Source organism: Salvelinus alpinus, chromosome 17, assembly GCF_045679555.1.
Source record: "Salvelinus alpinus chromosome 17, SLU_Salpinus.1, whole genome shotgun sequence".
Taxonomy (NCBI): Eukaryota; Metazoa; Chordata; class Actinopteri; order Salmoniformes; family Salmonidae; genus Salvelinus; species Salvelinus alpinus.
The window spans coordinates 32,047,373-32,060,448 of record NC_092102.1 but is presented as its reverse complement, the minus strand read 5'-3'; the positions used below and the strand labels follow the sequence as shown (position 1 = coordinate 32,060,448).

The 13,076-nt window shown below is 44.0% G+C and overlaps 2 protein-coding genes across 2 annotated transcripts in view; one reads left to right on the top strand and one right to left on the bottom strand.

Annotated features, from left to right (window-relative positions):
* LOC139542779 (collagen alpha-3(IX) chain-like) overlaps window positions 1-8,421 on the top strand; it is a 25,832-nt gene extending 17,411 nt beyond the window's left edge. Inside the window, exons 25-32 of the mRNA XM_071348605.1 lie at window positions 1,565-1,600; window positions 1,907-1,951; window positions 2,051-2,083; window positions 6,145-6,291; window positions 6,410-6,464; window positions 6,589-6,771; window positions 7,009-7,086; window positions 7,282-8,421. Coding sequence (XP_071204706.1) covers window positions 1,565-1,600; window positions 1,907-1,951; window positions 2,051-2,083; window positions 6,145-6,291; window positions 6,410-6,464; window positions 6,589-6,771; window positions 7,009-7,086; window positions 7,282-7,466 — 762 coding nt within the window. The 3' untranslated portion in view covers window positions 7,467-8,421. The remainder of the gene's footprint in view (window positions 1-1,564; window positions 1,601-1,906; window positions 1,952-2,050; window positions 2,084-6,144; window positions 6,292-6,409; window positions 6,465-6,588; window positions 6,772-7,008; window positions 7,087-7,281) is intronic.
* Window positions 8,045-13,076, bottom strand: LOC139542781 (transcription factor-like 5 protein). The gene is made up of 7 exons (XM_071348609.1): window positions 12,904-13,076; window positions 11,535-12,251; window positions 11,237-11,387; window positions 10,966-11,128; window positions 10,565-10,754; window positions 9,731-9,872; window positions 8,045-9,594 (listed from the first exon to the last, which is right to left on the bottom strand). Exons 2-7 carry the CDS (start codon window positions 12,248-12,250, stop codon window positions 9,469-9,471), a joined length of 1,488 nt encoding a protein of 495 aa, XP_071204710.1. The 5' UTR covers window position 12,251; window positions 12,904-13,076; the 3' UTR covers window positions 8,045-9,468.

The window sequence follows — 13,076 nt, the reverse complement described above, 5'->3', positions numbered from 1 at the left end:
CTCTTTGCTTGACATCATGGGAAAATCAAAAGAAATCAGCCCAAACCTCAGAAAAAAATTGTAGACCTCCACAAGTCTGGTTCATCCTTGGGAGCAATTTCCAAACGCCTGAAGGTACCACGTTCATCTGTACAAACAATAGTACGCAAGTATAAACACCATGGGACCATGCAGCCGTCATACCGCTCAGGAAGGAGACGCGTTCTGTCTCCTAGAGATGAACATACTTGGGTGCGAAAAGTGCAAATCAATCCCAGAACAGCACCAAAGGACCTTGTGAAGATGCTGGCGGAAACTGGTACACAAGTATCTATATCCACAGTAAAACGAGTCCTATATCGACATAACCTGAAAGGCCACTCAGCAAGGAAGAAGCCACTGCTCCAAAACCGCCATAAAAAAACCTGACTACGGTTTGCAACTGCACATGGGGACAAAGATTGTACTTTTTGGAGAAATGTCCTCTGGTCTGATGAAATAGAACTGTTTGGCCATAATGACCATCATTATGTTTGGAGGAAGAAGGGGGAGGCTTGCAAGCCGAAGAACACCATCCCAACCGTGAAGCACGGGGGTGGCAGCATCATGTTGTGGGGGAGCTTTGCTGCAGGAGGGACTGGTGCACTTCACAAAATAGATGGCATCATGAGGGAGGAAAATTATGTGGATATATTGAAGCAACATCTCAAGACAACAATCAGGAAGTTAAAGCTTGTTCGCAAATGGGTCTTCCAAATGGACAATGACCCCAAGCATACTTCCAAAGTTGTGGCAAAATGGCTTAAGGACAACAAAGTCAAGGTATTGGAGTGGCCATCACAAAGCCCTGACCTCAATCCTATAGAAGATTTGTGGGCAGAACTGAAAAAGCGTGTGCGAGCAAGGAGGTCTACAAACCCGACTCAGTTACACCAGCTCTCAGGAGGAATGGGCCTAAATTCACCCAACTTATTGTGGGAAGCTTGTGGAAGGCTACCCAAAACGTTTGACCCAAGTTAAATACTTTTTAAAGGCAATGCTACCAAATACAAATTGAGTGTATGTACACTTCTGACCTACTGGGAATGTGATGAAAGAAAGAAATCATTCTCTCTAATATTATTCTAACATTTCACATTCTTAAAATAAAGTGGTGATCCTAACTGACCTAAGACAGGGAATTGTTAGGATTAAATGACAGGAATTGTGAAAACAGTTTAAATATATTTGGCTAAGGTGGATGTAAACTTCTGACTTCAACTGTACATATACAGTTGAATTACTTGTGTCATGCACAAAGTAGATGTCCTAACCGACTTGCCAAAACTATAGTTTGTGTAACGAAAGGTAACATAGCAGCCTCCTGTTCAGGAGCCGAGGGCAGAACAAAGCCTGGCTTTATCCAGCTCCTAGGCTGCCCCACTCCACAACCCACCACACCTCCATCCCTCTCTCCATCTCACTCCGCACACACAGCCTGCCATCTATGGAGCCTTGCGCTCTGCTACTGGACTTCACAACCACGGACTCTATTTTATTAACTGTTTCTCTCTCTCCTCACTCTCTCGTTCTGTTTCTCTCACAGGGTCCAGTCGGAGCATCAGGCCCTAAAGGAGACATGGTACACTTGTAGCTCCTTACATTTGGAGTCAAAGGTCAAATTAAGCTAAGAATGATAATACCATAGTAACCCTCTTCCCACTGTCTGCATTCAGTTTGCTATTGGGGATGTTCTGTCTCTTAAGGGGTTCAGAGAGAATATTGTCAAAAAGATCATGGGAAATGGATTTATGGGCTCATTATGGAAGATAATGTGAGGGTATATTTGACTTTTGTAGGCACTTAACGATACATTATATTTTCTATGGAAGCTCCCATGCACACCCAATTGTTGTTATTCAAATATTCACTTGTGTTTTCTGTTCAGGGCATGGCAGGAGCTGATGGTTTGCCCGGGGAGAATGGAGAACCTGTAAGTTATCCTTCATATTTTAAATTCAGTCAAATGAAAACATGTATGTCATCCAATTTCCTTTGTCTTATTCGTCAAAAATCTTTTGCTCATTCTCAGGGTCCATTTGGTCCAGTTGGCCAAAAAGGAGAGGTGAGTTATCTTTTCATCTTCATCCAAACTGTGGAGTATATCCTTGCCAGTGTAAAATGTATGTTTGTCAACGACAAAATGTATAGGTCCTAGTTCCCGACTCTCTACATTGAGACACATTTTAATGACAACTTTGTCTCTCTAATACAGTAGAAAACGACCAAAAACATTGCGATCACATTCATTTATTAAGAGTACAGCCAAACCCCTACTTAGTTGGGCTTACTAGACCAGTCTATCATTGTCCCTTTCTCACTATCTTACACAAGTGTAAAGGAAAGAATAATAATATGTACATATAAATATATGGATGAGCGATGGCCGTGTGGCATACATATGAGATGAGTAATGTAAGGTATGTAAACATTATATAAAGTGGCATTGTTTAAAGTGACTAGTGATACATTTATTACATCCAATTTTTAATTATGAAGGTGGCTAGAGATTTGAGTCAGTATGTTGGCAGCAGCCACTCAATGTTAGTGATGGCTGTTTAACAGTCTAATGGCCTTATGGCCTTGAGATAGAAGCTGTTTTTCAGTCTCTCGGTCCCAGCTTTGATGCACTTGTACTGACCTCGCCTTCTGGATGATAGCGGGGTGAACAGGCAGTGGCTCGGGTGGTTGTTGTCCTTGATGATCTTTTTGGCCTTCCTGTGACATCGGGTGGTGTAGGTGTCCTGGAGGGCAGGTAGTTTGCCCCCGGCGATGTGTTGTGCAGACCTCACTACCCTCTGGAGAGCCTTACGGTTGTGGGCGGAGCAGTTGCCGTACCAGGCGGTGACACAGCCCGACAGGATGCTCTCGATTGGGCATCTGTTTTCAGTGACAAGCCAAACTTCTTCAGCCTCCTGAGGTTGTAGAGGCGCTGTTGCGCCTTCTTCACCATGCTGTCTGTGTGGGTGGACCATTTCAGTTTGTCTGTGAAGTGTACGCCGAGGAACTTTCCACCTTCTCCACTACTGTCCCGTCGATGTGGATAGGGGGTGCTCCCTCTGCTGTTTCCTGAAGTCCACGATCATCTCCTTTGTTATGTTGACGTTGAGTGTGAAGTTATTTTCCAGACACCACACTTCGAGGGCCCTCACCTCCTCCCTGTAGGCCATCTCATCGTTGTTGGTAATCAAGCCTACCACTGTAGTGTCGTCTGAAAACTTGATGATTGAGTTGGAGGCGTGCATGGCCACGCAGTCATGGGTGAACAGGGAGTACAGGAGAGGGCTGAGAACGCACCCTTGTGGGGCCCCAGTGTTGAGTATAAGCGGGGTGGAGATGTTGTTTCCTACACTCATCACCTGGGAGCGGCCCGTCAGAAAGTCCAGGACCCAGTTGCACAGGGTGGGGTCGTGACCCAGTGTCTCGAGCTTAATGATGAGTTTGGAGGGTACAATGGAGTTAAATGCTGAGCTGTAATCGATGAACAGCATTCTTACATAGGTATTCCTCTTGTCCAGATGGGTTAGGGCAGTGTGCAGTGTGATTGCGTCCTCTGTGGACCTATTGGGGCGGTAAGCAAATTGGAGTGGGTCTAGGGTGTCAGGTAGGGTGGAGGTGATATGATCCTTGACTAGTCTCTCAAAGCACTTCATGATGACGGAAGTGAGTGCTACGGGGCGATAGTCGTTTAGCTCAGTTACCTTAGCTTTCTTGGGAACAGGAACAATGGTGGCCCTCTTGAAGCATGTGGGAACAGCAGACTGGGATAGGGATTGATTGAATATGTCTGTAAACACACCAGCCAGCTGGTCTGCGCATGCTCTGAGGACGCTTCTAGGGATGCTGTCTGGGCCGACAGCTTTGCGAGGGTTAACACGTTTAAATGTTTTACTCACGTTGCTGCGGTGAAGGAGAGCCCACAGGTTTTGGTAGCGGGCCGTGTCAGTGGCACTGTATTATCCTCAAAGCGAGCAAAGAAGTTGTTTAGTTTGTCTGTGAGTAAGGCGACGGTGTCCGCGATGGGGCTGGTTTTCTTTTTGTAATCCATGATTGACTGTAGACTCTGCCACATACGTCTCGTGTCAGAGCCGTTGAATTGCGACTCTACTTTGTCTCTATACTGACGCTTAGTTTGTTTGATTGCCTTGCGGAGGGAATAGCTACACTGTTTGTATTCGGTCATGTTTCTGGTCGCCTTGCCATGATTAAAAGCAGTGGTTCGCGATTTCAGTTTTGCGCGATTGCTGCCATCAATCCACGGTTTCTGGTTGGGGAAGGTTTTTATTGTCACCGTGGGTACAACATCACCGATGCACTTGCTAATAAACTCGCTCACCAAATCAGCATATGTTGTTGTCTGAGGCTATCCGGAACATATCCCAGTCCACGTGATCGAAGCAATCTTGAAGCGTGGAATCAGATTGGTCGGACCAACGTTGAACAGACCTGAGCACAGGCGTTTCCTGTTTTTAGTTTCTGTCTACAGGCTGGGAGCAACAAAATGGAGTCGTGGTCAGATTTGCCGAAAGGAGGGCGAGGGAGGGCATTGTATGTGTCGCGGAAGTTAGAGTAGCAATGATCCAGAAAGCTGCCAGCCCTGGTCGCGCATTCGATATGCTGATAAAATTTAGGGAGCCTTGTTTTCAGATTAGCTTTGTTAAAATTCCCAGCTACAATAAATGCAGCCTCAGGATATGTGGTTTCCAGTTTACATAGTCCAATGAAGTTCTTTCAGGGCTGTCGAGGTCCCTGCTTGGGGGGGATATACATGGCTGTGATTATAATCGAAGAGAATTCTCTTGGTAGATAATGCGGCATTTGATTGCAAGGAATTCTAGGTCAGGTGAACAACAGGACTTGAGTTCCTGTATGTTGTTATGATCGCACCACGACTCGTTAATCATAAGGCGTACACCCCCGCCCTTCTTCTTACCAGAGAGGTGTTTGTTTCTGTCGGCGCAATGCGTGAAGAAACCGGGTGGCTGTACCGACTCTAACGTATCCCAATGTGAGCCATGTTTCCGTGAAACAGAGAATGTTACAATCTCTGATGTCTCTCTGGAAGGCAACCCTTGCTCGAATTTCGTCTAACTTTGTTGTCAAGAGACTGTACATTGGCGAGTAGTATACTCGGGAGAGGTAAGCGATGTGCCCGTCTACGGAGCCTGACCAGAAGACCGCTCCTTCTGCGGTGCCGTTGTTTTGGGTCGCCTACTGGGATCCGATCCATTGTCCTGGGTGGTGGTCCAAACAGAGGAACCGCTTCGGGAAACTCGTATTCCTGGTCATAATGTTGGTAAATTGACGTTGCTCTTATATCCAATAGTTCTTCCCGGCTGTATGTATTAAAACTTAAGATTTCCTGGGGTAACAGTGTAAGAAATAATACATTAAAAACTAAACACTGCATAGTTTCCTAAGAACGCTGCGCCATGTCTGATGTGTTGCCAGAGATGTGGTGTTGCTACTAAGCGCTGGTGCCCAGGCCAGACTGCAACACACTAACTCATTGCACGGGATCCTCCCAGCTCCCATTCTAGGATTAGCTGGATTAATTAGCTTGCTGTACGGTTGCTTTAGTGTTATTAGCCCACTCTCTGCCATCCCCACAGAGGAGAAGGGAGCTACGCTAATCTGCAGCACAGTTTGCCTTACAATGAATGTAATTACAGCCAAGGCGCTGATGTGGCTCAACAACTCTCCATGGTGCTAGCTAGCTACAGTAACTCTGACACTTATGAGCTATTGTTGTGTTCATTAGATTAATTATCAAGTGAGACAACGCCATATACACTCCCACACTGATGTTCTCAAGGGACTGTATAACTTTATTTATTATTGTGGGGGGAAATGGCCAGGCCTACAGTTTTTACTTCATAGAAAGCTTTTGACAAGTCAGGTAGTTTCTTTTTCCTAGGTCACCTAAAATTAACTGCTGAACCAGCTCTGAGGCGAAGGGAACAATTGAGCTGTCTGATTCCCTCAGATCAAGATGTCGGAGAAGTTCATTTTTCCACAGAGTGCAATAGACCAACACTTTCCTCCCGCACAACTAAACATCTGTTTGACATTTACTGAGTGAACGCAAGACCTGTAGATTAGATTTTTGTTTGTTTGTGTTTACAGTCTGGGAAGCGTGGCGAGCTGGGACCTAAAGGTGTGGTGGGACCACAGGGAGAGCTCGGAGCCAGAGGGGTTCCTGGGAAACCAGGCCTAATGGGCTTCCAGGGTGAACAGGGTCTGCCTGGAATCGCGGGCAAGATTGGTGTTCCCGTGAGTAACCAGGGATAATACCTCGATCCCTGTAAACTTGGTGTCCCTGTGCCAAGAATGCCACAGATTGATGACACCTGCTGAATGAAATGTCTGTCTTTTCTGCATCTGTTTTCAGGGTAAACTGGCAAGCGAACAGCACATTAGAGAATTGTGTGGATCTATGATTGATGGTGAGGATTTTGGAGATCAAAAGGGCTGTAGTGTCCTTGTCTAAATGACCAAAAAAGGACATTAGATCCTTTTTTTTTTTACAAGAATGTGTTTGCAAATGTATCTTCCTATGTACTTCCTCAGATCAGATTGCACAGCTGGCTGCCAACCTCAGAAGGCCCCTGTCCCCTGGCCAAGTGGGTCGCCCCGGTGCTGCCGGACTTCCAGGGAAAGTAGGAGAGACTGGGTCTATTGGTCACCCCGGCTCCCGTGGACCTCCTGGCTACAGAGGGCTGCCTGGAGACCTGGGAGACTCCGGTCCCAGAGGTAGGTAACAGAAGATACACAGGTCCATGTCAAGAAACATACTCAGAATGTCTGCCTTTCTGATCAGCACAGAGCAATGGACTTACAGATAGTAACTTTGCAGCATAGAACATACTGTACATCTCATAAGAAGTGTACAGACAAGTGTGACCATCTCTATGTTGTGCCTATTGCACAATTTGTAGCGCCAATAGATTGCCTTCTTTTAGTAACATTTGTTTTCTGTCTCTTCAACAGGTGATCTTGGTGAACAGGGTGACAAGGGACCCATCGGAAAGGCCATCGAAGGCCCCATTGGAGACCAAGGATACCAAGGTATGACAGTTTATATATTGTGCATTCACAGTGAGAGTGGTTTGGGGAGTTGCATCAGTATACTGTCTCTGCCTGTGTATAAACCCTTTTGTGGGACACCTGAGCCTATATTGGAGAGAGTAGTGCCGGTTTCCCTGTTTAAATCAATGTATCCCTGTTGGGAAACTTGGCTCATTCCCTACATTGTGCCCGTAGGTATCCCAGGAGTGCTTGGAATCGTCAAAGACGGGCGTGACGGATCCCCTGGAGATCCAGGTGAGCCCGGAGAGGCAGGTAGGACAGGAAGGACTGGGCACTCGGGCTCCCCAGGAATCTGTGACACAACCGCCTGCCAGGGGGCAAATGTCCATGGGAAAACCTCTAATCCCAAGAACCATTAAACATTACTTCCCTCATCCCGGAACTAGCCCCCCCGGGAGGTGAAAAAGAGGAAGAGAAGGAGAGGAGAGAAGACAAGTCAGTTTCCTCTTGAATGTATTTAAAACAAGACGGGAACAGTAACAAGATGTGAGATTTATTTTGAGAGGAAGAGGACATCCCAAGAGGAAAATAGCAGTTTGGGAGAACAGAGAAGAAACAAAGACAAAAATCTAGACTCCATCCATCTATGAAGTGGACAAAGCTGATTAAACGTTTCACAAGAGCACTAGAGAACACATGCAATTGTGTCAAATACCATTGAAAGTAAATGACAATTTAATAAAAAAACTGAAAAATAACTTTACTGGAAAAGTGCTTATAGGCCATTATTTTTCAAAAACATTTCTGTAAAAATATGTACTTTAGTTGTTTCACCCCCTGTCTGGAAGATAACTCTCCAACACTAAAACTGATTGTCCTTGCAGTGAATGTGTCATGGTCCTTTCTTCTTAGACCCGAGTGTTCCCTTACAGGACAAGCTTACAAAATGTAAAATAAGAAGATATGTGCCAGTGAGCAAAATTAAGTCTCTGCCAAGGAGCTTTGGGTGTACTGTAACAGGCAATGAAGTGCCCAGATTTTGTATATTGATGCAACCACAGTATTTTCCAACTCTTGCTAGACTAGCTTTTTTTAAACATTTTGTCAAGTTTATTTGTTGCCCGTTTCCTTTTTTCACATTTCATGATTACATGTTTGATTTAAAAATCTCTTCCATTAAGTTTTGAAAATAAAATAAAATGTGGATGCATCAGAAATTGTAATTGTAGAATAACTCATTAACGATTTGTACCGGTGCTGTAACTATTAAATATACATTACTATTTATTATTTGTGGGTGACTGTTGTATGTACAGTAAGTTGCTACAGCACCATGTTGTAAGAAATAACAAATAAAGCCACTTTTCAGTAAAACATTACTCTTTTCTACATATCAAGTTAACCAACTGAATGTTCATGCAATCAAACAATCAGGAGATAAACACAAAGGCAAGTAAATTAAGTCACATTTATTTTTAAATATCTAATATTAAGGTAATATGAAAAACTGTCATGGAAACTGAACTTTTTCCAGAGTTGTATATACAGAGTGGAGCAACACTGAACAATATACATTTAGAAGGCTGCATGTGTTGTTAATGTGGTTTACTGTTGCCACAAGTACCAAACAACCCTGTATAAAACACAAATTCAAAATAAATTACAATTGCAGATAAAGATGCACGTATGATTAAAAATGGAACTATATTACATATGTTAACTAAACTGAAATCTAGTCAGTAGATCACCATGTTAACTCCTATCCTAGAGAAACAGTGCCTCCTGTGCATGACTTTCAGTAAAGCACTTTTTTTTTTATAAAAAGGTTTGTTGGCTCATAAAGAATCACAATTATGTAAAGTTGTATAAAAAAACATCTCTCCTTCCTCATACACACTAACCTGATCCATAGGAGTCCTGGAGTGCAGTTAAACTTGCATTGTACATTCAAGACCCTCAAAACCATGTTGGAATGTTACTTCCATGGTCAAACTTAAAACCTTCACCCGTTTTAATTATTGTCATTCATGAGGTTTGGAAGGGAAGCTCGTTTCAAATATTAGTCGAACGTGAACACTTTTAAGCAAAAATAAACATTTATGAAATCTCTGATACAAAAACTGTGCCCAAATAGATGAAGATGGAAAATTACATGGAGAACATGCTCTGTCAAGGGGGATAATAATCACAGAGGAAAAATAATATTTCAAGGTGTTGAAATAAAGCAATAAACAGAACACCCAAATCCTTTTTCTCCCCCGAAAAAAACAATCAAATGGATGTGTCTGTCCCTCTGGCAATACTTGATGCTTTTGTGACAGCTAACATTCCAAAGCCAAACCCGATGGATCACAGCTACTCTTGAGGGTAAAATAAATTAATAATAAATAGAATAATTATTAAATAGGTGTAGGTGTGTATTTACTGCTCCGATGCCTGTGGGGTGCTAGATGGCTCTGCTGTCTCCTGGCGGACCATGACCTGGCCTGAGGCACTGCTGGGCTTGAGCCGCTGACCAGTCTTGCCACAGAACGTGCCCTGGAACTCCTGAAGAAGCAGGCAGAGTCGGTCACCACTTTAGGAATACCTGTGCATCAGGACACTACAGCAGCACAACATCGCAATATGTCTGTTGGTGAGGTCATAGCCACATAGGGACTATCAACTTAGATCAGGCACTCACCTGTTTGATGGAGTCCCCGTACACCTCTCTGACGTACTTGAGGAAGGCGGTGGTCCATTGCAGGGTGGTGGCTTTGTCCGTCTCGTGGTTACAGAATGGCGCCAGCACATTCAGCTCATCACAGCAGAAGCGGATCCTCCTCCTAGAGTAAAAGGTGTCACTGACAGGAGCTTCTGTTTGTGTCAGTGTGTTTTTCTTTTATGGTTTAGGTATGGTTTGCTGTGCTGTGAAGCACTTTTTGACAAATGTACCATGTAAAAGTGTGAATGCTAATGAGCAAAAGTAATAACATGTGCCCAAGAGAGTAAAACGAGCAACAGTTTGTGTGTCTGAGTATAAGTGTGATGGGTTCGGATTTCTAAAAAGGTTGAATATTATGAATCATTAGTTATGCTAGAGACATGAGGGGTGCCATAGTCGAGGGTCTAACCCAGGAGTTAATGGTTATTTGTAGGAGGAAGGGTTATGGTGGGTGCAATTAAGCTTAGAATGTGATGAGTGCAGGGGAAACAATCGCATGTGGCAGTACTGATAAAGGGAGAGAGCTGTGGATAAGGGGGCGAGGTCAGGTAAGATTAAGGGAAGAGGAAACATTTATTGCCCGTATCACTGTATCTTTATTGCTAGGCAGGAAACTATGTTTAGCGAGAAGGAGGAGACTCCACCCAAAGTGGGGTACATATACCACCACTATTGTAAACATGTTTTTTGTCGATTCAGCTGTTCGATCCTTTCGGAAGAATAAACCTGGTCTAAGCTTTCATAGTGTCCGTCAAGTTCTTACTCTGATAATTAAAACCTAACAAGTGTAAGCACAAGTGTGGGTCTGATTACCTGCGATCCCGCTCCTTGCTGTTGTGTCTCTCTCTGCGCTGGCTACTTTCCACTGGCGGCCCTCCTCTCTTTTTTGCGCCTGCTCCTCCAGTTGCTCTTCCCTCCACTGAGTCTGTGACAACGCCAGAGGTCTTGACAGCACATGTTCCACGGGTCCTACCGCGTTTAGCAGGCTTCGCCACAGCATCATCTGAAAGAGATAAAGAGGGTGTTAAGACTTACAACAACAACAAAAAGAGTTGGATGTTATGTTCAGCAATACTACAGTACATGACATAGCCATGAGAAGCATGCAGAATTTGGAAAAGAAACAAATAAGACAAACTAAGCTGGAGAAAGACTGAACATTAAGTTTTGTTATGAGTGCCCTCCAAATCAAGCTGAACAGTGAACATACATACCTTCCACCTTCACCCAAACTTTCTCCTCTGTTGGGTTGGGGCTGTTGACGCATGGAACTTTGTCAGGCATCTTGTCTTGCCGATAGCTGAATGTGAAGTTCTTTGGAATGATCAACCCTTGATGCTTATTGGGGTCAAGCATATGAGGGACATTCCCATATCCCTAAGAATAGAAGACTTGTCAAAACATAGCACTGAATCCCTTCCTTGTAACAATATAAAACAATTACATTTTTATGAATTAGTAACATCAGTAGTATGTTGCTCATACTTGACGGGCGCCAGCGATGGGGTTGAACATGCTACCATATGGGTATGACAGCTCAATAGGATTGCCCCGATCTGACCTCACCCACTTCTGTGGTTGTGGATGCATTGCTGCTTCTTGCGCCTCATTAGATTGATGAAGCATTGTCAAAAAACTGTAAAAGAAAGACAAATGTTGAGTAACTCAGTACTTCTTTGACAATGTGTTTTTAGTACTGTAGTAGAGAATTTACAGCTGTAAACAAAGTCTGGCTAGTATAGGCCTACATTATCATCACTCAAAATGTAGGGATAAAACGTACTTGCTAAGAGCTGCTGATTGCACGTCCTGTTGTCTGGAGATGTCACAGGGGGCGCAGTTGAACCTCTTCTCCAAGCGAACTCGGGCGGGTGGGTTGGGCCTGGACAATAGCTGTGTGCTACCGTTGTTGTATGCTTCCAAGCCACGTTCTTGGGTCGCATCCACTGCACTCCTGACTTTAGCCAAAACGGAGCCGGGGACTTCACCGCAAGTGGTGGGGGTCCGCTCTCCAGGTATAACGTTCCCGTCACTGACCAATACCATTTTAATTTCCTTGATGTCAACCTGTCCACCCTGGTTCAAGCTGCCGAGAATGTACTGCTGCTCATCAGTTGAAGTTGACATAGCATCAGGTGGAGTGTTCGGGGGAGACTTGGCTGGGTATTCTGCTTCGCAGTTTGTAGGTTGGGGTGCAGAGTTTTCCACGGTGAATACGGTAGTGTTGAACCGGGCATCTCCAGATCCCTCTGGACCAGCCGCTTGTGCCTCCATGTGTGACTGGATTATGTGCTGAAGGTGGGTGTACTCCACTTCTGTCATCTCCATCAGGTTGAGCTCAGTGCCTAAAATCTGGCTTTGATCATTTGGAACACACCCGTTTTGGCTCATGATCACCTCGACAGAATCTGGGTTGTACTGCCCCAATGCAGGTGACACATGAATGGTTTTACAAGCAGGTGACACATTAATGGTTTTACATGCCACGGACATCGACATCCTGTTGAGAGAAACATATGCTTAATGTCAGCTTAGAACAAGAACACTAGTTTCATGTTCCACATATCTATGTATCTGTCTGTTACCGAGGTCTATAACGTTAGCTAAATCAATGGGCTGATCTCTGGCTAACTAGCAAGATACTTTTCCCGCTCTTATCGATCAATTCAGCTCACGCGTCTCAATCTAAACTGCGCTAACGTTACAATCCAGCTACTCTATGTCAGCTCACTCCACACGGCAGGTAGCTTAGTGGTTAGAGCGTTGGGCCAGAAACCGAAAGGTTGCTAGATCGAATCCCCGAGCTGGAAAGGTAAAAATCTGTTGAACAAGGCAATTAACCCACTGTTCCTAGACCGTCATTGTAAATAATTATTTGTTCTTAACCGACTTGCCTAGTTAAATAAAAATACAGCTAACGAGCTACACTTATTCTTACTGAAATGTGGAATACAGCTAGCTATCCAACTAAATAGCTATTTGAAATTGTACTATTTAGTCAACTTAAGAGTAAACGTACAAATATGCGGTAATGTTAGCTAGCTAATGTTAGCTAGTTAAAGTTAGTTACTGTAGCCAGAAACTTTTCCATCATTCACTGACTGAAAAGTCAACACCCTTACAATTGTCTCAATTAAACATTTGATAACTACCTGAATAGATGGATATATTTGTATTTAAAATAGTCTTCAATTATAAGTTCATTAAATTATCAAAATCGTCGTCTTAAAACGGGCTCGTGTTTAGAATTTTACCAACCGACTTTGACAGACAGACCAGAGAACGAACGTGATTAGAAAATAACTTGGGTGGCAACTGACGTCAG